The 25,829-nt window shown below is 46.5% G+C and overlaps 1 protein-coding gene across 1 annotated transcript in view; it reads right to left on the bottom strand.

Annotated features, from left to right (window-relative positions):
- The window catches only part of Cacna1e (calcium voltage-gated channel subunit alpha1 E), a 475,585-nt gene that overhangs the window by 75,223 nt on the left and 374,533 nt on the right, over window positions 1-25,829 (bottom strand). Inside the window, exons 11-26 of the mRNA XM_060364472.1 lie at window positions 22,619-22,672; window positions 21,882-21,971; window positions 20,311-20,520; window positions 19,533-19,645; window positions 17,343-17,455; window positions 16,916-17,047; window positions 16,403-16,475; window positions 15,409-15,526; window positions 12,935-13,002; window positions 11,521-11,618; window positions 7,394-7,450; window positions 5,568-6,221; window positions 4,842-5,155; window positions 2,415-2,574; window positions 1,112-1,241; window positions 357-416 (exon numbers count right to left, since the gene is read on the bottom strand). Coding sequence (XP_060220455.1) covers window positions 357-416; window positions 1,112-1,241; window positions 2,415-2,574; window positions 4,842-5,155; window positions 5,568-6,221; window positions 7,394-7,450; window positions 11,521-11,618; window positions 12,935-13,002; window positions 15,409-15,526; window positions 16,403-16,475; window positions 16,916-17,047; window positions 17,343-17,455; window positions 19,533-19,645; window positions 20,311-20,520; window positions 21,882-21,971; window positions 22,619-22,672 — 2,444 coding nt within the window. The remainder of the gene's footprint in view (window positions 1-356; window positions 417-1,111; window positions 1,242-2,414; window positions 2,575-4,841; window positions 5,156-5,567; window positions 6,222-7,393; window positions 7,451-11,520; window positions 11,619-12,934; window positions 13,003-15,408; window positions 15,527-16,402; window positions 16,476-16,915; window positions 17,048-17,342; window positions 17,456-19,532; window positions 19,646-20,310; window positions 20,521-21,881; window positions 21,972-22,618; window positions 22,673-25,829) is intronic.

The following is a 25,829-nucleotide window of genomic DNA, read 5'->3' on the forward strand; positions in this document are numbered from 1 at the left end:
AGTATGGTTGGAGTTAGATGGAGTCTGGAAAGACTTATGTCTCCCTAACCCATTGACTGGACCATGTGCTCAAAATAAGACCAGAGGTGCATGGTGCTAAAGTACATCCCTCTCAAGTTGTGTGCCCACCTACTCCCTGCCTCCAGTACAGGCCATGAGAAGAGATGTACTTATTTAATCACATCCATACAGCCATGCCTAAAGGAGGTCACTGAAGCTAGAAAGGGTTTGGCAGGAGCTCCCTTGGTGCTGCCATGGGCTAAGAGATGGCATTATTGGGGAAAGACCCTAAACTAAAGGAGCAGACAGTGAGACAACTGAAGTCCAGAGCCCAGGTTTTCTTTAGAAGCTTTTACCTTTATAACCATCTCAAAGGTAAACACTCCTGTGAAGACATAGTCGAAATATCTCAGGACCTGTAGGACACATATGAACGAGATGGAAAAGACAAGGTAAGGCCACCAAGTTCTCTGCACACCTGCCCACTGACCTATGCCATCTTGCATGATCACCCCATCTCCCATAAATTCTCACTCCAGAACACAATGAAGAATTTTTCAAACAACCTACAACAGGGCTGAGAAGTGAACACAGGAAGGAAGGGACCAGGGAACCTGCCTGAGCCAATGGTCCAGAGGCTCTTCCTTCCCTTTGGCCATAACTTAACTTCTAGGATCCAAATTGTCCCACACAACTCTTCCCCCCCTTCTCTCTCTTTCTCTCTCTCTCGACCAATGGGGTACCCAGGAGATGACGCATTGACCTGTGGTGGAGCTGCAGTCCCCTTAGGCCCACATATATCACCTGTGGCTCTATGTTAGATCCAGGCCCTCCAGTAGCATCAGAGCCCTCTCAGAAGCCTGGCTAGCTCTGAGTGTCAAGCCTGATGCCACAGCTTAAAAATGGCGGTGGGGATGTGGGTGCCAGGGCTTCTCTGGAAGTGGCTGGCACTTATCTCTGAGGAACAGGCACACTTTCTCCATCTTCCTTATCCCCAGAAACCTTCCTGTTACCCTATCTTGATCCACCTCTGACACTGGAGGGGGAGAGCTTGGGATAGAGGAGACCCCATAGCATCAAGAAAGTTGGCAAGCTGCCCTTGTGTACCCACTTTGTTGCGTTCTGAGTTGGTTAGCACAGGGTCCTCGGCTGCCAGGGCGATGCTGCTGGCTGCGATCACCAGAAGGATACACATCTCAAAGTAGCGCAGGTTCACAATGTAGTGGCAGGCTCTGCGGATCCTGCGGGTGAGAGAACCCTGCTGAGCTCACCCTGCTGAGCTCGCCCTGTGCTGTCCCCACGCCTGGCCCTGGGCTTCCCATAAGCTGGCATTGGCCTCTTTCAGATAGCCAGTCCCTTGCCAAAGGAAGTCAGGAGGGAGAACAATTTAATTTCTCAAGCCCTACCCATTTGGTTTCAGGCCCTGATGGTGGGGGAAAGTAATCAGATCGGTTAGAGGCTATGTCATGCAAGCCTAGAGATTTGTTCTCTGCACACATGAGTGAGCCATGAGGAACAGCGGTGTGACACTACACAACCTCCAGAGGCATGCGGTGCCCTCTGCTGTATCTCAGTGTCTTCTGCCTTAAGCAACGAAACCAGGACCTGCCTAGGGGATTATAAAGAACCAAGAGACACAAAAACTGATCTTGATTCTAAATCCCCCGATGAGGAACAACGGTTTCCATGGCTCCCTGACTGTTCTGATGGAAGTGTCTGTATCCTATGCTACAACTTTGGATGAGCTGGCACATTAACCCGGCTTCCTCTCATCACACAGGCCTGCCTGAATGATGCCCACGTGGCCACTGACAGACTCCTTGTCTTCCTTTCTCGAAAGCTGACCTATATGCCAGTTCCAGGACATATGTCACATGCTCTTTCTTAATCCCATGTTTCTTGAATCTCACATTCTAGACTCTCCTCTAATGCTCCTTCTTCATGTCGCTACCTCTGCTCTGGGAAGGGAAGCTCTTTTCAAAATGCCATGCCCAGAACAGTGCCCTCTGCTGCATCTCAGTGCATCTAGGGTACCAAAACCCTAGACTCCAGTAGATGCCTGACCATCTTAGGGTCCATAGACTTTCCTCTTCCAGGATGTCTGAAGACATCCTCACAGAGATTTTCTTCATTCCCCTTATCCTAACTACCAAGCAAAGAGCAGGGAAAGGGGTGACAGTTCTCCTGTATTCTGTTTTGAGTTACCCTGGAAACTATGGGCACAGAGATGGGAGGCTGTTCAGCTTAATGCCCTATCTCACCTCTGGCCTCCAAATGCTTCCCTATCTAGCTACCCTCTGCCAGGAGGACTCAGGAAGTTGACGGGCTCCTCCAATTCCTCTGTGTCATCCCAGGCTGACTCAAATACTGGATGTCTGTCCTAGTGCCCAAATGGGGGTGCAACAAGAGCTCACGGGTTCGTGGTGCTGAAGATGAACATAGAGCTATGAGGCACCATGGCTTTGCCAGTCTCCCGCTTCTCCTTCTTCTGCTTCTTCTTCTCCACCTCTTCTTCCTCCTCTTTGGTCTCCGCCTCCTTCAAGGGACTGGCTTCTCCATCGGCCTTGTTGCTAACTGAAAGCAGAAAGGTTTGAATCTTCAGAAACCTGCTGACAGGCATGGTTTCTCTTGTCAGTTGGGAACGGCACAAGAGAGTAGGAGGATAGGCACAAGGATAGGAGGGGATGCCAAGGATGCTCCTGGGAAGGTTCTCTGACAGCATCCCAGGTTTCCCCCGAACTATGTGAAGTCCGTCTTCTCCTCACCCCTATTCTTGCCCATGTTATATACTATAGCCTTTTGTGCCACAGAAATAATAAGCATATTTTCTCCTTTACAGTTAAACTTTTACAATGTAGGAAACAGCTACAATGCTTGCACAATTTGGAAATCACATCTAAACTCCACATTCTTTTTGAGATCACCCACTGAGCTTTCATATCAACAACCCCTAAGTGGCATATGCTATTATTCCCATTATACAGATAGAAAAACTGAAGTTCAGAGAATCTATGTTCCTTTCCTAAGGTCAGACAGCTAATTTGAAATCCTATACGCCTTCAGAAAAATCTCTGCAGTGGAAGATTTCAATAAACCATTACTCTCTGCACACTGCCTTTCTGGCTGTACCTTCTTCAGCATGATGAATATAGAAATGAGAATGCAATATTCATGTGAATATAGGCCCATGACTGTGTTCCAGGACTGGGAGGATGAAACAGCCAGAGGTCACGTAGCACTGTCAGGTGGTTACTATCTGCTTTTATGCCCAAGTCAAGGGAGAAGGCTGTCTGTGTGAAGAGAAGGCCTGGGAAAACACCCTATCCCCACCATTCCATGATCAAGGACTGGCACTACCCTGAGACTCAGGATAAGTAGCAAGACCGTGTGGTCCTGGACCATGGTAGTACCTAAGTGATAGGGTGTACCTAAAAGCCTTTTTATCACTCTACCGGTGACAAAGGGCATAACTAGTCCTAGCATGGGAACAAGGTTATGCTACTGTTTCTCATAAAAGAGGCTCCAAAGCACTTCTTACTTAATAAAAGCACAAAATCAGACAGACATTACAAGTGGCTGCAAAGAGTCTTGAAACATGCCCAAGTCAACCCCAGCAAGGACTAGACATGGGGGATTTACTCTTTAAAGCAGATCTGGTGTTTCTGAGGGTGGAGAATGTGAAGTAAGAGCAGAAGGGAAACAGCAGTAGAGAGGCAGACAGGGAGACAAGGACACTGTCCCATGACAGAAGAAAGAGTATGGAAAGAGAGAAAACATGCACTGATGGAACCCCATGGCCACAGTCTATAACCATTGGGCAGTGGGATTAATGCAGGGATGGGATGCAGAGATGGGGGTGGGGGTGTGGAGGGTAGAATGGGGATTAGTGCAAGGATAGAGTAGGGAGCAGATTATATGTATACACACACACATATGGTGTGGGGTTAATGTAGGGATGACATGCAGGGATAGGAAGAAAGTACATGGTTAATACAGGGTTAACACGGGGTGCAGGGTTCAGGTCAGGGTAAGGAATGGGATTAAAACAGGAAAGGGAGTTAGGGCAGAGATGAGGCACAAGGCAGGGATCAGGGTAGGACAATGCAGGAGGACATGGGATTAATGTAGACATGAAATATGTGGTCAGGGTGGGGACAGGAATAACAGGCCTGCAAGAGTGAGGTGTCATTCAGGGAAAGGCGTGTACAGGGCCAAGGAGCATAGTAGGTTAAATGCTTTTCCCCTGTGTTTCCTGCCAGTGTTTCACAGACTGGCATCTGCTTGAAGGAACTTTGATGGGGAAGTGTGATTGAAGGCTCCTCAGAGAGAGAAAATTGATAATAATAAGCTTGCAATGTTAACACAGGGACGACCTTCAGGGATCACCCATCTCTGTGCTCTCGTGTTCTGTGAGACATTGAGGCCTCCGAAGATGCAGGGCTCTCTCTCTGAGCCTGCTGACTGCGCAGAGCAGGAACCAGAGGCAAGAGCCATTCTGCTAATCCAAGCTGGGGGTCCTCCCAGGGCGTGTAGGAGGGCAGAAGGATGCCATCAGATTACAGAAGGATCTAACTGTTCACAGAGTCACATGTAACTGCTCTGAAGACTCACAGGACCAAACTCTACCGGACAAAATTAAAGTTAAGGAAACTACCTCTGCAGGAGAACACTGCGTTTAGACTGTGAAAAGTTAGTCCTGCTGGGATGGCCTTCTAGTGAACTTTATTAGAGGGATCCCAGAGCCAGCTGTCCCCAGCTCCAGCTGTGTGTGTGTGTGTGTGTGTGTGTGTGTGCATGTGTGTGTGTGTGTGTGTGTGTGACAAAACAGGAACCATACTCACTGTGCACTACTGATGAATCCACCAAGGGATCCACATCAGGGATGGCGACCGTGACGCTGGTGCTCTCAGTGGTAGCCTTGTCCATGTTGGTTGTCATGCAGGAGAGGTCAGGCTCACTCTGGCTAATGCCTCGGCCCACATCCAGCTGTACATCCCCAAGCAGGGCTTGCTCGCTGCTGCCTTCAGCCTCCTGCTCTGTCAGAACTGCATCCTTCCCCACTTCCAACTCAGGCTGGGGCTGGACCAGAGGTGTTTCTGCCTCATCAAGAGCTCCTACCAGTCCAGAGCCCCTGGATACCATCAGACTATTAGTCCTGAGAATAAAGAGCAGAAGATGGCCATGTTTCAGAAGCTATTCTAGAATGGCTGATGCTTCTGGCTACAAGGAAAAGGGGAGAGGAGGCTGAACGGGACTGCTGGAGAGCATACAGCATGTGCTATCTTCCACCTGCATCCAGACACAGTGAGGCAGATACCTGTGGGCCTTGCCCATTGACTGATTCCCATCCATCCAGGCCCCACTCTCAGCGAAGATGCTCCAGAATAGAGCATCATTTCCATAGGGATAGGGTGCCTGTTAAGTTAAGCCATGCCTTTTAGATGGTGTTTTGACAGCATCTCCATCTTATAAAGGGGGAGACTGGAGCCCATTAAAATTTCTATCACAGAGTTCCTCACTCAATCCTGAGCTGTATCCCTCCACTGCCCCCCCCGGGACTCATTTACCTCCGTAAGTCCTGGGTTCTCTCCTCTTCATGGATGGTCGGCTCCTTGCTTCTGTGGCTGCTTTGAGGCTCGTGTTCCTTCTCCCCATCAATGGACACCCCTTCATCCAGACTCCGCTCCTGGCTAGCAGACCTGCTCCGGGAGGCAGAGGCAGACTCCTTGCCCTCAGTCCTGACTCGGCGATGCCGGCTGCGCCTCTGGCTCTGCCTGTGCCTGGCCCGGTCCTCAAAAGTTACCACAGTCTCTCCTCCCCCAGCCTCCTGCTGGGTTGGGTCACAGTTTCCATGACAGGATCTGGCCAGCCAGGGTGGCTCCCGTTTGCCCAAGGACAAGGGGCTCCTCTGGTTGTCCAGGGCACTGGTCAGGCCCCCTATATCTCCCTTGAGGGAACCCCCACGGCTAATGCGCTCCTCTTCACACTTCTCAAGACCCAGGCCCAGGGCTAGGCCCTCAATGGGCCTGGGCCTCCGATAGAGGCTGGGGTGAGCATTGAGTGGGTTGAGAGGGCTCAGTGGATTGAGTGGATTGAGAGGGTTCATGGGTGGGGCCTCTTCTTTGTTGAGGGCTTCTTGGCTAGACATTTGCATGTGTCTCCTCAGCTGGCTGGTCCGCTGTTCCCACACAGACATGTGGTGCCGGCGCCTCCGCTCCCTCCTGACAAAGGAGAAAGGGCGAGGGCTACAGTCAGAACCTGGTAGTACATGTGAGGCTCAGAGATGGCAGCTTACGGGGGCCAAGAGCAGGGGTCACAGGGCGAAGGAGCTAAATGGGAGGCCAAGATCCCAGACAAGAAGCACAGAGATGCAAGGAGCAGAGTGGCCACACATGAGGAAGATGTCAGACCAGTATCTCCAAGTCCTGTACAGGGTATTTTTCACTTCAGTCCCTGCTTCTACAGAGCAGCAGCCGAGTGGTGAAGGATGAGTCAAACCAGGACTGAGCTCAGTGTCCCCAAGACCAGTGAGAATGGCAGTACAGAGGCTCACCCGGCCTTCCCTTGATTGAGGGTATCAGTTGGGGTCTCTCTATGTACCCACAATGGCCTTTCATTTAAGGCCAGAGATGCCCCTCCTCTCTCCACCCCTCTCAGATTTGAGCCTGGAATAGCATGGGCTGAGACACGCCATGTTCAGATACCAATAAAGATAATGGCAGTGGCAATCAGCCCCATGTGGTAACAACGGCAGCATCCCTGGAAAGTAAGGGGACCGTGGGCTTCTAAAGCAACAGCTAACGAAGCCCACGAAAGACTATCTTCAGAGAGACCACCAGCAGTTCACACCCAAACTACTGTTGAACCTTTCAGCTCAGAGGCCTAGTGAGCGCTCACGTGGCAGCAAGGTACACAAAAAAACACGACACACAGAACACAGGCGTGGGCTCCTCAGCTGGAAGGGCAGACACCTACTCCTTCCCTCACATGCCTGTGGGCACACACCCACCAACTGTTAAAGAGATATGCACATGGACCCACACGCACCTTCACTGAAGCCCACACATCTATGTACGCAACCGTCTACGTGGAAAGCACCCCCCCACCGGCACTGATTACCAATGACAACACGTGCCCACTCTCAGGCCAGACACAAGAGCCGACAAGCATACTGTCACATACTGTAGACACACTGATAGAAGAACACGCTGAGAGGTGCAGGGGGCCGCGTCCACGGATGTGCAGGGGGAACGCGCGCATACACACCCACACACCCAGGCGCGCGCTGACATTTTACACTCGGTTGTCACTTTGTCCACGGTAAGGACAAGAACACATGGTCCCCATGCCCACACGGAACCACTCCCAAACACGCAGACCCGTACACACATACAGGTGGCTGCTGCGCGGCTCCCACATCGACATGTGGTGTCTTCTCCTTCTGTCTCTTCTGGGGAAGAAAAACGAACAGGTTCAGTCCACCCCGACCTCTAGAACCCACCAGCCCCACAGCCACCAGCAGATGTCCAGAGGGAAGCCGGAGTCTGCTGCATGGCCACGGGGGCTTCCATGCATCTGTCTGCCCCCTGTGGCCTCCCCGCCTACAGGGCTTCCACCGTGACTTCCGAGTCCTTGCTATGTGCACATACACAGATCTTGATTCTGAAGCACACATGCAGAGCCCCAGGGGACAGGCTATTTCATGTAGAATGGACCTTCTAATAGACCATGCCCCCACTGACCTCACACTGCCACCCTCCAGGGTCCTATTATTTCCATGAGCGCTTGCCTCCCCCTCCCCAGTCATTTCAAGGTTAACAAAGTGCATTCACCCAGGGGGGACTCCCAAGCTCATCACTCCCGTAGCAGATCCTGGATCAATTTTATGGCACACAGAAGAAACAAATGCTCTGCCATGCACACCAGTGGGGTTACAGAGTAGCCCAAGGCCAAGGACAGGGCCAAACTTCAAAGGTCACAAGGACAAACTTCAGAGGCCACAGGGCCACACTTCAGAGACCACAGGATTGTGAGTGCTGCCCTAAATGAGAGGTCCTCAAGGTTTGCCCTATTCTGCTGGCTGAAACACGGAATTGATCTTCTTAGACTGGTTTAAAGAAATATTACTTCTACATACACAATATGTCCTTCCAAATGCAAGTTTAAGGGATGACCAGAGTAATGGCATAGATGTAAGCTGCCAAAGTAGAAAGGAGTGTGTCAGCACAGGGCCAAAGCTGGGGTGGAGAGCAATGCATCTGAGATATTCCCAGAACGAGCCTGTTCTAGCCCCTGAGCTGGAGGACCCTGTTCCAGCCCCAGGGAGCCCTGCTGGGTGTGGCAAACAGGTAAATGATGTTCCTTGTCTGAGAAGACCCTCATCGTGCAAAACATGCCAGGCAAATAAACTCTGCTCTACTGCCACACCTCATGCATTGGGAAAGGTGCCTCATACAAGGGCAGGGCAGAGGAAGCAGGGGCAGCCAGTCTAAGCCTCTTTGGGAGTACCCAGAAGAAGCACAAATGCACATGGGTGCACGCAAACACTCATTGATATAGCCATCATTGTGGCGATGTTGTGAGTTCCTCAACAAAGTGCATATCCCTCCTCATCAGCATCCTGGCCTACGGCAGGGCACAGGGTGGAGTGGGGGCAGGGGTAGCGTACTGAAATAGAAGCATACACTCTAGGCAGGCAGCGTGCACACCTACTGGGAGAAGCATATCGTATCCTCTACTTGCACATTCAAATACCAGCCCTCCAGGAGCAAGTGTAAGTATATGGAAGGTGGAAGGAGTCTCTCTCTCTCAGACACACACATTCTGTCTTTCTAACACTTTCTCACATACTTTTTTTTTCTTACACATACACTTTCTATTTCTATCATGCACACATTGGCTTTCTCACACAATGCATTCTCTCTCTCTCTCTCTCTCTCTCTCTCTCTCTCTCTCTCTCTCTCACACACACACAGGCCAAGCAAGAGATGATGATCTTTCTCATACGGGCAGACATATACTTGATGCTTGACTTCACCTCTGCTCATTTAGGTAACATTCTAAATTTGCAGTCATACCCCAAAACTACACAGAGAAGTAGTCGCTAACTCCAACTCAGGGGCATGTGATCTTGTGTATACCCCATAATAACCCTGTAAAGCAAAAAGAGTGAGGGTCCTTCTCATTCCAAACATGTGGAAACCGAGGCTCTGAGGTGCTAAGTGGGTTCTCTTTAAGGCCACAGAGCATGTGATTGACAGAATTAGGGCTAACACTGGGACACTTGAGTTTTGTAATGATGCTCTTTCCATGGCAGCCACCTTTGCACTTACCAGAAATCCACTGTCTGAGCTAGACACCCCAGCAAGGCACCCATCCCCTGAGATCACCCCTAGAAGCAGTATATACCACATGGCATGTGGACGGTAACCAAAACTCTGGTGTCATCTTACTGTGGATGCTTGCTGCACCTGCTTCACCTTCATTCTCTACTGATGTGCACGACTCGGTTCCCACAGCCCCGTGCCTACCCACATTTCATTCATTCTTCCATTCCATGAATAGTTTCTACTCTTGGCCAAGTATCATCTCCAATCACATCTCTCTAAGCCCTCTTCTCCCCCCACCCCCCCAGGCTTCCTCATCTCAGTAAATAGAACCACCCACTCCCGGCAACAGACAGTCCGCTCCATCTGCATTTTTGGATACCTGTGTGTATGTGATTTTCGCCAAAGTTTTTGAGTTCAGAGGAACAAGTTGGAAATTACTCAAGACCAGAGGATATTCTGAAAAGGAGGTTGTTTGGTATTCCCCAATCAATCTTTAATTATTATTATTTTTCTCATATTCACAGAGAATGGACTTAGATGGGAGGCCTTCTCAGCTTTGAAGAGCAAATGCAAACCAATAATACAATAGATAAGGGGGTGACCACATAAAATGGGGAGCACCCCAATGATGAGGAGGCTGCTCAGAAGTTCCTCCCTTCCAAAAACTGGCCCACCAAGGACTTCACTCTCTCCAGCTTTAAGTAATGGTTGACAGGAGCCAGTAGCCCAGGATAAATTTCTATTTCTCAATGGGTTACTACTGTCTCCACAGACATGACAGGATCTTGCACAAAGGCCTCATGAATGCCTTAATTATCATCAGGAAATTCTATGGTTCTCTTCCACCAACTGCCCCCATTTACTGTGCAGAGGCCTGGCCTGTGCTGGGCCTATGTTGACTCCCTAAGTTCTCCCATGGAGCACAGATCCAGGCTGGTGCCTGGTAGAGTGATCTTATCTCTCTTCCATATCAAGCTCTCATTCACTCTCAAATCTGTTCCATCTGGACACTATTCCCACCAGGCTACTAGCGAGGCCACCAAAACAGCTTGTGTTTCGCCAAATCCAGTGGTTCCTTCTCTGTCCCCATTGGAAGCAGTAGTCCTTCAATAGCACATATTGCCACTACCACCTCTGATACAGGCTTCCAGGACATCATGCTCTTCTGTTCCTTCCTTATCCCCTGGCTACAAGCCCCTGCCTCTTTCCCCTGCTTCTCCTCTGCCAGATTAGCGCATGCTCAGCCTCTGTCCTCAGCTCCACTCTTTCCCTGTCCCCACTCTTCCTGGGTCATCTCACCCACACTGATGGCTTAAATACCATCTAAATGCAAATGACTTCCCCCAAATCTTTATTTTAATCCCAACTTCTCCTCTACAATCCAAACTCGTGTAACCAATAGCCTATTCACACACTTGGATGCCTTAGAAGCATTTCACATTCAATGTGGCCAAAATGAACTCTGGGGTTCCACTGTCTCTAAAGTATCAACAAATGTTCTCACCCTCCAGGCAGCTGTTTAGGCCCCAAAACTATAAAACTGCTGAGAAATTTTTATTACCCCTACTGCATTTAATACACAAATGTCTCCCATTGGCTCCCATTCCAAAACATAAACAGAACTGTCATTTCTTCTGTTTGCTACCTTCCTTGTCTAACTCGTCATCACCTACTTTACTCTAACAGCCAACTGTGTCTCACTGCTGCTGTACTGGGCCCCCACAAACCATTTCCCACAGAGCAGAGTGATACTTTAAAGTGAAAACCATGCCCTCCATCCTTCCGTGTTAAGTATTCCCATGATTTCCATGTAAATAAATGCTAAATTCTTCCCACGGGGTTAGGACCTCTACACTGGCTGATGCCAATACACTGGCCTCACTATCTTCCATCCCCTCAGTTTCTATAAGCTATAATGGAGCTTGCTGAGGGAAAGTTCCTTCAGAACATCACACAACTGCCTCTTGTATGTCTTCGTTTCTATTTGCACAGAGGGTCCCTCTTAGATTTACCTGAGCGGTGTCCCACCACACATACATACACTATTCTTATTACGTGCCCTGTAAACACTGTCCTAGGTATAGTGAAAAGTTCATGGAACAGAGGTACCTTCCTACAACTGATTATTGTAGGCATGGATGAATTAGATTTAGCCCCCAAAGCCCAGGGTCAGTTTAGATGGCCTACTCACTCAATGGAAGGCATGTTGGGAGCAGACATCGGGCTGACCTCCTTGGCCTTCTGCAGTGCATGTTTCTGATTGAAGGCTTCCTCTTCCTCCTGCTCATCCTAGATACAAAGCAGAAATGGCTTTACTTGGGCTTGCCATAAGGAGGGTAGGCCCCTTTGATCTTCCCCAGGAGTTCCGAAGACCAAGCAAGGTGAGGTAAGCAAAAGGAAATATATAAGCCTGTCACGGAGTCTCCCGTGCATGGTTTATGGGCTCCTAGGCAGAGGTCTTACTTATTCACCCATATTTTTAGGCGCTTTAAGAGAGAGAGAGAGAAAGAGAGGTGTAAGTTCCCATGGAAACCAGAAGAGGGCATTGGATTTTCTTGGAACTGGAGTTATAAGCAGTTGTGGGCTATTCCATATGGCTCTTAGAACCAAAGTTGGGCTCTCTGGAAGAGCACTGAACACTTTTAACTGCTGAGCCATCTCTCCAGCCCTACCTCAGCTATATTCTTGTTTGAAGTGATGACACCAAGGAAAGCTGCCCAGGTTGTGACTAAGAAGTTTTATAATATACATCCCCTCCTAGTAGGCTATGGTTTCCACACACAGTATTTCATTTGGCTTTTGCTGTAATGCTGTGAGAAAACACAGGCAGATATGTCTTTCCTTTCTTACAGCTGAGAAAACTGGTATCAATGGCGACCAATGCTTTCCCCAAGGCTAACACAGCCAATGACTGACAGATGTAAGACTCAAAGCCAGTTTTTCACATACTGCAACTGGTAGTTTCCTTCTTATATTATAGGGATGAGGGTTCTAAGAGATGTGGGGAAAAGCAGGCAACGCATCACAAGTCCAGCAGAAAAGGTTCAGAAAACCTTGAGATGTTGTGGGCCTTCCTAAAACCAGATTCATGTGGCAAGATTTTTTTTTTCTTCCCATTTTGCAAACCACCCCATTGCAATTAATATAGTCTCCTCCCCAGGAATGAAGAATCCCATGAAAGAGATATCTCTTTGAGAAAGGTAGTATGTAGTTTAATAAAACCATTTCTTGATCATGGCCAATGGATGACTCCTGGCAGCCATAGTGCAGGAGTCCCAGTATCCTTGACTATTCTCACACCTGAGCTGTTGAGGAGTTAGTCACATAGCTGAGGTCATAACGCCACCACAGGTGACAGTAGCAAAGGCAGAGCTTAAAATTCAGAGTGCTAATATTTTCCTTGGCTCTGCATTCCATAATTCTGGGAAGGATCTTTGGGAAGACTCACAGAGATAAATTGATATTGCCTATGTCCTCTGAGAGAACAGAGCTGAAAGAAAGCTCATAAACCCAGTGAAAGCAAACTAGGCTTCCTGCATGGGGTTGTGGCTCTCCAACCATCTAAAAGCTTCCCAAAAAAGACCCTCTTGGAAGCTAGTGCTTACCTTGGTCAATTCCTGGGCATTTGCCAGGTTGTCCACAGCGATGGCCAAGAACACGTTCAGCAGTGTGTCTGTGGGTATGGGTTAAGGATGGGCAGGCAAGAAAAGAAAAAGTCTTCAGCAAGTCTGAGAGGTTACCTCCAGGGCCTGCCTGTCTGAACACTGGAAGGAGCTGCCAAAGGTCACAAGAGAGGAAAGAGGGTATTATGTCTTCCCTCCTTCTACATTTTCCCTCCTTACATAGAAGAAAAATAAACAAACCAACTCAGGAGGGCAAATACAGTGAAAATACCTTCAGACAGCTATGGCCTCAATGAATAGCAACTGGCAACAAGAGGATCATTGAACAAGATGTGCAGGGAACTGAGTATTAGTATTCATCTCTCCTTCCTGGAAGGCTGGAATCCCACTTATACCAATGGGCACCCTGCTACTCTTTTCTCAAAAACAGAGGGAAACGAGCCTAGTAGCTCTTTATAATGAGGCACTAACTTTTCTCATTCTTTGTGCTAGGGTCCCAGAGAGCTTCTAGGATTCATTTGGCAAATGTCATAGTATGGACACGACTCACTGTGAAATCCACTTCTATTAGATGCTCTAACTCCTGACATCCCAGTCTTCTTTGTTTAAGGCCCATATGTTGTAGAACATGAAACTGGTTCTAGCATCAAAGGATGGCTCTGCCTACTTACAGAGTAGTAGAACAAGCAAGGGGCTGCCATCGTGACAAACCAGCCCTCCTTTTCTGTGACATATCAGATAGCTTCTCCCCATGCCTTCCTTACATCTAGTTTATAGTCTGTTCCCACCACTAGAAGTGAATATGCAGGGGATTTGACAAAAAGAACATCTTTTCTCTGTGAGGCTATATAAAAAATTCAGCCACCTCAGAGTGCCCCTCTGTGCTCTACAGTCCAACTCAAGGTGAGCTTCATTCCTCCAGATCCCTAATGATTATACAAATATTAATTGTTCTAAGATGCATTTAAGCCAAGCAGAGTGGTACATGCCTTTAATCCCAGCACTTGGGCGGCAGAGGCAGGCAGATCTCTGTGAGTTTGAGGCCAGCCTGGTTTCTATCGTGAATTCCAGAACAGAGAAAGCCATATAGTGAGACCCTGCTTCGAAAAGAAAAAGATGCATTTAATAATTATTCCATTCAATGTTTGCAATTAGTAAAAGAGATACCGTCATCCTCCTACGGGCTGTGAAAACAAAATCTCAGAAAGAGCAAGTGATTTTTTTTTTTTTTTTGAAGACCACACATCTAAGCTGATGAAGAGTGTTCCAAGAATCCAAGCCTCAGTCTTCCTGGCCTAGATGTTTTTTGACCAGTGTCTTAGTCTTGTTCCCGTTGCTATGATCAACTACACTGGCAAAAGTGGGGCTTACTTTAGCTTCCAATGCCAGGTTCCAGGCCACCGTAGCAGAGAAGCTTGAAATAGCTTTCATCCCTCTCTGCTCTTGACCATGTGATGTGATGAGCTAACTCAAGTTTCTGCTGCATTGCCCTCCTCATCATGATGGACCACAGCCTGGAGCTGTGAGCTGAGGTGGCCCCTGTCCTCCTTTAGCTTGCTTTCATCAGGGTATTTTCCCCTCAACAACAGAACAGAAAGTAGAATGTGAGGTACAAGACTCGGAGTTAGAGAATTCCACTGTTACTCTTCCTTTACAGTTTTGTATTGATTTGCTGTGCTCTGGTTTTTTCTTTTGTCTTACTAGGTAAGGAACAGGCAAAACAGTCTATACAGCAAAAAAGCTTTCACACATAACATCAATACAGTAACTACTAATACTTAATGGTATTAGTATTATGGTCCTTATATTTATTTTATAATTTTATGGCACGCTAAGCTCTGATATATCTGAATATGTAATTAAGTCACTAGTACTACCATCTGTCTACTATTAGAGTATACAGTGATCTCAGGCCTACTTTGTATACAGATTCTGTATATTGTGTACAGATTTTACAGACTTTGTAGTATCTCCAGCCATTTAACATAGTTTATTAGTTATATATTCTGAAGATTTAGGCAATTATATCTTTTTAATGCTTTTATTCTTTTAGCACAATTAGCATAAAGATTGCTCAAAATGAAAATAGTATAAGTAAGCATTGCCTATCACCTCCCACCTTGCCTACCCAAGCTCTATCACCATCATCCCTACCATCCCCACCACCACCATTTCCACCATCCTCACTACCACCATCACCACCATAATCACTACCATCATCTTTACCACCACTACCACCATTACCACCACCACCATCCTCACCACCACCATCCCCACCACAATTACCATTACCATCATCATCACCAACACCACTATTACCACCTCCACCACCATTATCACCACCATCATTACCACCACTACCACCACCATCCCCATCCCCATCACCACTACCACGGCCACCATCTTCTCAAATTCTGGTAGTGTCCAGAATACAGAAGAAGAACATAAGAGGATACAGTTTCCAAACAAGGTGAGCACAATGAAGTAGATGGCAGACCACATGCCTGAGCTGACCCCACCCTGGGAGCGGATGCCATTGTACATGACCTCGTTCCAGTCTTCCCCTGTCAGGATCTATGTAGCGAAAACAACATGCAGTTCAAGGCAATGGGCTAGCAGAAAAGATGGGTTCAATGTGAAGGATGAAATATCAGGGCTGGATCCTTTCTATCTATCCACTTGCTTGACTTCCAGCTAAGGTAGGGGAGAAACCCATTCTATAAATAAGCCTATTTTTATATAGAAAAGAATTATGGACATTCAACATGGAAAGAGAACAAGAAGAACTACTCTCAGTCCTCATATTTCAGAGTTCCCCCACCCCCAACTTCCAGGTTGTCCAGGCCTTGTGAGAATCCCACAGGTCTGCTGGTCTAATCACTACCTGATTGCTTCCAGGGATGATAACAGTTCATTCCCAAGACAGCAGCATTACTGATGGAAGCCACAGTGGTTCTGGTTTGGGCACTAGGTTCTGATTCAGCCTCATATTCTGCCTAAGCAGCATTTCTTTCCATCTGAAAGATTCTAAAATACTATTGATGTTGAGTTTTCCTTCTTATTTAAATTTTTTTTTTTTATTTTTCCTACCATTTTGAGATGGCGGTGGAATGATATCCCATTACCTCATTAAACTGAATATAGGTCAGGAAATACTTTAGATTTTAGACAAACTGCAAATGAAACTTGTGACAGAATGTCCCAGACTTGCAAACTCACAGGTGTGGGGATAAGACCAACTAGATGATTGTGTTAAAGCCCTTTTTCTGGTAGTAGCAGAGGCACGGAGGTTTGAGGAGGTGTGTAATAATTCCTCAAAAGGCGGGAGACTGCTCTTTCTCTGAGATGGAATCTTTGAAGGAAAACAGAAGCCCTAGCACTCAAGACACTGCCTTCTTGCAGTGTCTTGAGCCCCACATAGTACTTCTGAGCTACCAGTTGGCTTCATACCTGGAACACTGTCATGATAGCTGCAGGGAAGGTATCAAAATTAGCCGAAGGAGTCCCATCATTAAAATTAAACCTGAAGAGGAAATTCAGGGAGAACAGAAATCTCATTTACCAGGTTTCTTAGACTCAAGATTGTAGTTTTCATCATTTTTTTTCCTCCCCATCACCCCTCCCCCTACTGATCTCTATTCTATATGCTTTATGAAGATGGTAGCACTCATTTCTGGAAAAAGAAATGTGAGCTTTGAAATCCACAGGTCAAAAGACAAAGTCTGGGCTGATCAGCAGTTACAGAGTTCTGTATTGATCATTTCACAGAGAGCTTCAAAGAAACAGGTCCCCAACAAGAACAATTTTCAGCATCTATATTAATAGCAGAGACATTTGTCTCTCAAGTTCATCAGCAGACCATTTAGGCCAAGAGCAAACAAAACAGTAACAAGTCCAATCAATCACCTTGATACTTCCAGGCCTGAGGCTAATCCTTTTGATGGAAAGCACCCTGGTCCTCACCTGCCTCCGAAGAGCTGCATTCCTAGGAGAGCGAAGACAACAATGAAGAGGAAGAGGAGGAAGAGCAAGCTGATGATAGACTTCATGGAGCTCATCAAGGAGACAACCAGATTCCGGAGGGATGCCCAATACCTGGGAAACCAAAACAAGGTTACAGGTGTGGTACAGTACCCCTCATCCCCAGGGTCAGCTTGTCATCTGCCTGTAAGTCTGAGATCAACTGCCTTTGTGCATCTGGGAAGATGGGGTGGTAACAGTGTGATCCTCCCTTGGGAAATGTGGCACTCAGCATGTTGTCACTGACAGTTTTCTACTTTTGTCTTTAGGGAAGTGAGAAATGGAGCAGAGAGCGAGAAAGCCAGGAAGAGAAGGGAATACAAGTTCAGTCCTTAAAGGGGGTGGGAAAAGTCCAGATGTCATCACTTACTTGGTTACTTTAAATATCCTTAGGAGCCGGAGAGCTCGTAGGACACTGATTCCAAAAGAGGTACCAGGTCTGAAGATTGCCCAGACAACCTCAAAGATACTGCCCACTGTGACCTATAAGACAAACCCAGCCACAGTGAGAAGAGGGAGTGAGAACACAGAAGCATCTTGGTACTTAGTACAGAATCACCAGCTCTCATTAGGCTCTGGTAAAATTGAGGTTCTTCCTACCCAGCCAGCCCTAACTCCAATCAAGCTATCAAACTTGAGAAGCTACCAAAGAAAAATGGCTACAAAACAAAACAACAAACAGACAGCCCCCCCCCCCCCCCGCCCCCGAGCTCCTGCTCTTCTCTTAACTTTAAATCAGCTCAGTGAGCATTGCCTTCCTGACTTGGCCTTAGCAAAATTACAATACCCAGCCACTACTTTTGCACAAATTGGATAGCAATGGATTTTGCATCATATCTCCTTGGATACACAGACAAAGGAGTGGTTCCTCAATCACAGAGACCAGTTTGGGTTAGTCCAGGTTGTGTTCCAATGGAAATCTCAGGAAGGGTCCAAATTCTCTCATCGCTCTATTCTATAGCTCTGCTCAGAACATTTTGGTGCTGTTATGTTAACTATCTTTCAGGAACTGAGGCCCCGCAATCCTCGATGCAATAGTGTCTTTGTTTACATAGAGTCTGATTGCTATTGGAAGTCATAATTGCAATTAACATTTCAAGACTGTTGTTGTTTGTGGGAATTAGAACAGAATCCAGGGCCTTCTCCACACATGCAAGGCAAGCGATCTGTCGACTGCACACCTTCAAAGTCTGCAGTTTCTGCAGTTATTTTTATTACTTTCAGTTATGGGTATGCGCAGGTGTACATGAGAATGCAGGCGATTCAGAGGGCAGAAACATGGGGTCCCTCTAGAGCTAGAATCATAGGTCGTTGTGAGCTACCTGACATGTGTGCTAGATGCCCAAGCATAGCTCTTTGATAGGACAGTAAGTACCCCCAACCACTAAGTCATCTCTCCAGCCTCCCAACTTTTGCTTCCTGAAACAGAGGTTTACTATCCAGTTCAGGTCAGCCTGTAATTTGCTACACAGCCAAGGCTGGCCTCAAGCTTGGGATCCTTTGGCTTCACTCTCCGGAGACTTAGGAGTCCAGAAACCATGCCACTTTGGCTGGCTCTGCATTACGTTGTAATTATACACTTATGGAATGTTGACTGTGCCGTAGGCATTGGGCTGGGAGAAATAATGAAAATGGGTCCTCAAAGCAATGCCGGGAAATATGTATATGAGAAAAGCAAGGTTAAAATGGTCTCTTACTAGCTATTAGGCCTGAAAATTGCCTGTACTCAGAACCGTCTGTTCTTGGTGAAAATGTAGATTGGCAAGTGCTCTGTGTCCTTATCACCTGACTAGAGCTTTGGCAGAAAAAGAAATGGGTTTGGCAGAAAGAGAGGAGGCTCAGAAACCTTGGGCCCTGCCACGCAGTTCCACTGCAAAACCAGGTATGTGCGCTGAGCAGTGCAGTCTCTATAGCTTTATGTGGAGAGACAGGCTGACTCCTAACACCTTGTGTCTTGTACAGGACTCCTGTAAGCAGCACAGGAAATGAATGTGTCTGAATGCACCTTGAACCCTACTAAACAAGACACGCACATAACTATTATACAGAAGGTAAACAGCTGGATGAAATGTTCTGCATGGAGTCGTGCTAACACAAGACTGTGTGAGTTCATATGAGGGCATATCTGGACAATTATGCTCATTTTAAACTGAAGTAGGGAATAAACAAATGTATAACCTCTTTCTTCCACAGCCACCTCTAGAATTAAGTCCTTTGTCCTTCTCTCCCAGACTTCACCCAAGATAATAAGTGGTTCAAAATTCTGGCTATGAGTAGCTTTGTAAAATCTCATTGAGCTATATAGTTAAATATACACTCTTTAGTATATGTGTTATACATCAATAAAAACACTAAAACTCAAAGGGGTTTTAAAAAACCAAACAAATCCTTGCCTGGCAAGGATTCATTCACTTTTGGATTCCCTTTATCTCATCATACCCCTGCTCCCTTTATAATTTCTGACTTCAATGGCTCATGCTGAGTGACAGGCCAAGCTGCTTATCTAAAACCGTGGCTTAGCAACATGAAACAGAAGGACAGAGGGGTTCCGATGACTTACCCCAAAATCAAAGCAGTTGAATGACGAGTGGAAATAAAGGCGTGGCCCCATGCCATACATCTTCAGGGACATCTCCAACAGGAAGAGTCCCAGAAACAAAAATTCTGCATAGTCTGTAAGGGGTAAAAGTAGAATCATTTTACTTTTGGATGGTAAAATGATTACCATTTTGGTAATCCAGGGATGGTATGAGCTCCTCCATTCTCCAACTAATATGCACCCCTTATAGAGGAGCCTTATAACCCAGCATGTAAGAAGTAAGCATTGGGAAAAGCCTAATTTCTGAGCACTTTGAGCTATGATGAGCCCCTGGCCCAACCAACAGTTGCGCTTTAGTGATAGGAGGGTTATCAATGGCCTTCAAGTAGAGGGTGGCCTTCAGAGAAGAAAAGTCTCTACTCTGGCTTTGTTGATGGAAGTGAGTATTCCTCTCTATACAACGAGACATAGCAGTCTCCTGGCCATCACTCAGACTCAGAGGCAGATAGAGCTAATGTGTTTGTTCCTTTATACCACTGAACCCTTATAAGAAACTTCTAGGACCCAAGGTACAACTCCAACCTATTGTTACCGTTGTTGCGGTGCCGTTAAACACCAGCAGTGATCATTTACGCCACCTGATGACGAAGGCTATGAGCGGTTGTTTGAGAAAGCATCCTCCCTTGCCGCAGGTTGGCCTCCTTCAGTGTGAACTGTTAGCATGCCTTTCGCCCTTTCAGTCATCCACACACAAAACCAAGCCACCCACTTGAGGGGCTAGCACTTGCTGTTCACTTACAGAGGAGGTGAGTGAGCCACTGGGGCTGGTTATGATGGACAATGGCCACACAGGCAGTGTTGAGCGCCACAACACTCAGGACGAGCCAGTAAAACACTTGGGATTTGACCATGTGGCGGATGGAGATCCGCAGAAGTCGTTCCTTGTGCCGGAAATAGGAGGCACCGTCTACCTTCGTGCTCTTGATACTGGCTCTGGCAAGGGGTGTGCCTAAGGAAGGGAAAAGAAGACGAATGAGACTACAAAAGCAGCCCAGGCTTACCCTCCATGATCAGGTGCATCCAAAGGGCAAGTTGGACAGCTTGAGTAGCCGGGCAAGGTGACGGCCACATTGTAGACCGGGGCAACCCCTATGTTTTGGGCTAATTCATCTCCACAGGAAGAAACCCTGCTTCTCCTCTCCAGGTACTCTCAAGTCCTAGGAAACTGAAAGATTCCCAAGCAGGACACCAGGCAGACACCCAGCATCTGGAATCCTAACAGGATCGTGTTTATATCTGTAACAGATTGGGCTTCTCTCTGCCCTTCCCTTTTAAATATGCTGCAGACACCGGAATCCTCCTGCTGCATTTGTGATATTTCTGCCTCTGGTAATGTAAAGCAGCAATGGGCTCTGTAAATCTCTTCTGCTTTTTAGGATGGAGTGAGATCTTGCCCTTTTTTCTGGGGAGGAAAATTCCTGTCATCAGTCAGAATCTGTAAGAGAACCTAGGATTGAACTGTAGTCATATCAGCAGGTTGTTAAAAAGGAATCCATTTAAATTTCACGTGATGGAAGTAGGTTGGTGCTACTATGGTTAAGAAAATGGCTGCAACTTCTCCCATGTGGGTCACTAGAAGAAATAGGTCCTGAGGATCCTTGAAAAATATGGATTGAGTATCCCTTATCCAAAATATATGGACCAGAAGCAGTTCAGATTTTAGGGCATTATTTTAGCTATCACAGTATGGGTTGTACATGATAAAGTATCTTGGAGGTGGGGATCCATGTCTACGAATAAAAATTCACTATGTTTCAGACACATCTTATATGCATAGGCTGAAGGTAACTTTATATAATATTTTAAATAACTTTGTGGGAGAAACCAAAGTTTCATGGTGTGGAATTTTCCACTTGCGTTGGCACAGCATTGTTTTAAAAAAAAAATAAATAAATGTCTAATTCTGGAGCAGTTCAGATTTTGGATTTTTAGATTAGGGATACTCAATCTGTATCCCAACGTGGGTTCTCACTGTCACACCCAGGAGAGAGAGAGAGAGAGAGAGAGAGAGAGAGAGAGAGAGAGAGAGAGGAGAGAGAGAGAGGATACATCTGCAAATGAGATCCATCTGTCACACTTGAAGAACCCTAATCCCCGAGTTTCATGTACATACACAGCATCCCCTGGTCCTTTTGTCTTTTCTGTAAATCATTGTCATCTAGGTTAGAATCCCATGCCTTCCCTTAATTATGTCCCTAAATTCTGGATCCTTTGGTTCTTTTTCCTCCTTGTGGGTCTTCTCAAAAGACAGGATCTTCATTTTCATGGGAGATCCAGAGAAGGAAAAGAAGATCTGACTGGATCACTCACCCACAGAAGAGATATCAACGCAGTGCTCATCGCTGGAGTCTCGGGTCATGGCCTCCGTCCGGCTCCTTTTGATGGTTGCCCTTCGAAGCACTACGCCAGGGAAGGGGAAGGCCAGTGAGAGGCCATAAGTACACCCAGATCATCCTGGACAAAACTTTGAGGGCTGTGGGCAAGAGGCCTTGCGCGAGGGCCCTGTGACACAGGTGTCGGCTTTAAATACTGGAGCCAGGGTACTAGGAATGTGAAGAGTCTACAGAATGGCAGTGCTGTGCTTGCCAGCACCTGCGGATGCTCATAGGTTTTTGAATCCCAGCTGGAGTTTATCTAAATCTATATGCAGTAGGTAAACAGACCCTCCCTATCTATTTGTTCTGGCTCTTTATAAACAGTGGCACTTCCCGGGAATGAAAGTGGTCCCAAGATGATCCCCATACATTTTAAAAGACGATCCCTTCATAGACCATCGGTTGTATGATGGTCTTTTCATTGAGCTCTATCAATCACATGCCCTGGAACAATGCAACTCTTGGGTTTCATTTCCATCACTTTAAAAGGCATTTAAATCCGTGACTCAATTCTCATCATTTTAAAGCATGAGGGGTTTTATTACAGAGAAACTGGTGTTTCAAATCCCAGTGTGGCCCCCCTCTTCTTTCTTTCTCCTCTTTGTTCAAGAAAGACTGCCACCGCCTAAGAGGGCAGATACTAATGAAGCCCAGCTCGCCGCGCTGTCTTACCTTCCAAGGCTGACGTTCCAGAGTTTTTATTTTCTTCAGCAAGCATGACTTCCTCTGTATGGAAACAAATGGTTTGGTAAATTATCTGTAAATGCCAAATTATTTTGCAAAATGAAAACCCCTCGGGAACAGCTCTGGCTAAAGGCGACATAGAGAGAGTAAAAACAGTTCAGAGCCCATCGTGGGCACCAGCATGGATTGAAGCCGTGCCTCATCAGGAATATATGTGTGTGGCTTTTGTCGCTGGTCCCTGGCACAGAACAGTCTTTTGTATGCTAATGAGATGAGTCATGGCAGGAAAGGGCCCTGGATAACTTAAGGATAAAAGCTGGCAGCCAGAAGAACTCAACCACATGATCAGAGAGGTAGAACTTATATATGATATCCCTATCTTTGGGGAAGAGAGGAGAGCCTGGAGTCACACAGTTCTATTACAAATGACCATCAGTTTAATCTAACATGCTACGTAAGGAAATCTCCACGAACTTCCCAAACACTGGACTGAGAGGTTCTGGGTCAGCGAACACTTCTGTGGAGGCTGGTAAGCCTCATCCTTTATCCTGTGTATCCATGACCTATGCTCTTTCTGACTTGTATCTTTTATCTTAAGCAGTGAGTGTCCTTTTCTTGGGGTCTAGAAGTTTTTTGTTTTGTTTTGGTTTTTGTTTAAATATCATTGAACTGATGAAAGGGACTATAAGACTATATATATTTCCAAATGTATATCTGGCCAGGCAGAATTGAGGCCCATCTTGAATCCAACTGTCTGGCTACTGGAGTGGGGCTAGCGCTCTGGGGCTAAGGCTTTAACATGGAGGGTATGTGCTACCTTCAGGTGTCAGAATCAATTCTTGAATGCACAGCGGGTGCCAGAAAATTGAAGGACCCATTGGTACTACAACTTATAATATTTTGTTGGCATGTGAAAAGGTATCACATAATTCCTAGAGTCTCTTTTTCCAGGATCCCTCTCTTCAGGAGCAGCGCCATCATTGAAGAGCTGTGCATTATTATTATTTTTTTTTCACCAAGACTTCTATGAATAAACTTCACTAACGTCCCCTTCAAAGGGACTAACAAAACAGCCTTTCTGTCCTATGTCTGTTGGAAGCACAATTTGACATTGCGGTGTTTTTTCCCCCAAGGTGCCCTTCTAAGAGTGATGGGGTTGAGTTTTGATCTCTAACCCCACTTTAGCCCATAGGCGCTTTGACAATCATTTCCAAAGATCAAGCTGTTAGGGAAAAGTTTGCGGCACACCTTGTCAAACAAGGGCTTAACTGAAGCACTTTTATAACAAGTAACAGACAAGTAGAAAAGGGTAAACCCATTAGTATAATCCTACCTGCAGATAAATTTGAGAGCTTATAGAATGAATTTCCCAGGGAACATTTTAAGATTTGGACACTACTTTGCAGGATAGCCATTAGAGAATGTCATGAATGTTTAGCTTAGGTCTTCAAGTACAGCCTCCAGTGAAATTCCATGTTAACAGGTGAAGTGTTACAGGTGGGGTGCTCCTTCATGCAGATATCCGGGGTTTTTAAGGCACTTTATAGCACATTTGGAGGGTATCACCGTAAAACTAAGTCTCTGCTAAGCTATACCATAGCACCCTTAATTATCTTAGCCAGGGGTCACTTCTGCTATGCACAGTGTCTGACTTTGAAATGGGCAGATCTGGAGCTCCCCAGGCAGATAGAAGATGTGCAGGGCTGCCGAGGATTTCTGAGAAGCATTTCAAGGGCTCTAGATGCACTAAAAACCACCCTTCCCCCACCAATACCTTTTGCCAAGTTCGCTTTCGAACTTGAGTGTCTTTCCAGGGAAATGTAACCCATATGTCTCTGATTCACTCATGCTCTGCTTGTAAAGGGAAGGGCCAGGAAGCACAATTTGATGTTGCAGTGCTAATCTTTCTTTCTTTCTTTCTTTCTTTCTTTCTTTCTTTCTTTCTTTCCTTCCTTCCTTCCTTCCTTCCTTCCTTCCTTCCTTCCTTCCTTTCTTTCTTTCTTAGAAGTGGGAGAGGGCTGCCTTTGCTAACTGGAAAAAAGGGAACTTTTGGAATTTTGGAATTTTGCAAGGATTGGGAAATCATGCTATAAAAAGAGCTGCATCCACGGCACCTGACCCTGGATAGGGTCATGGCCAGGCCTGGGAGAAGCCTTTCCTGGGTACACTGCCAGCTCACTCAGCAGTTTGTCAGATGGCTCCACTAGTGAGGACGCCAAGGACAGTTGGTAGCGTCAAGCTGCCTGCCTGGCCTGGAGGCAAATCAGCTTGCCTTCCCCTGGTAAGGTGGACTTACCATTCTGGGAAGAGGGAGGCAAGATTGATAACCCTCTCACCCCTATTCAACAGGCTTAAGAAAAAGGGGTGAACCAGGCCACAGAAGAAGACAATGCAGCCACTCCTGATAAGACCTAATTGACTAGGATCAGAAGGAAGGAAAAGAAGTCCTCCCCTATCAGTGGACTTGGGGAGGGGCATGCATGCAGAGGGTGGATGGAGGAAGGGAGGGATTGGGATGGAAGGAGGGAGAGAACCACAGGGGGGATACAAAGTAAATAAAGTATAATTAATAAAGAAAAAAAAGGGGGTGAAATGGACACACAATCAAAAGGCATATCTCCTGCCTCCAAGGATGACAAGGAAATGTGGATGCCCAAAACAGGAAATATGTGTCTGGCTTTTAGTTATACACATACTTTCTCAGCCCTTACCGATAACCAAAAGTTTACTACTGAGCTTAAAGAGGGCTTTGCAGTGTTGGTGGTCACACTAAGTGTAACTGCATCATTTCAAGTTTCCCTGGAAGAATAAGGCTCACAGAATCAAATCAAGGTCCCTATTAGTCTCACTGTGACTTCACATTTGTGGCTGGCTTTCTACTACTAGGGATAGAGAAAGATGCTGACTGTCACATGAATTTTTTTTTTTTATTAAAAAAAATCACTCTTTGCTCTGGAGGAAAATGAAGATATATAACACTAATACAATCCAGTCTTTCAAATAATAACGAAAGCAAATGCTTCCGTTTTATTGTCAGAGAGGGTGACTGATGCCTCTCATAAGCACCTGAGCCACCTTGAACCTGGTGGCTCTGCATTAATGCCACTGTGGCAAGTCTGGATCCATCCCTCTACCTGGGCTCAAGTTCTTCCCATGAGTGAGCACTGAAGACAGCTCAGATATCAGGTGAACACCTGTC

Source organism: Meriones unguiculatus, chromosome 11 (genome assembly GCF_030254825.1).
Source record: "Meriones unguiculatus strain TT.TT164.6M chromosome 11, Bangor_MerUng_6.1, whole genome shotgun sequence".
Taxonomy (NCBI): Eukaryota; Metazoa; Chordata; class Mammalia; order Rodentia; family Muridae; genus Meriones; species Meriones unguiculatus.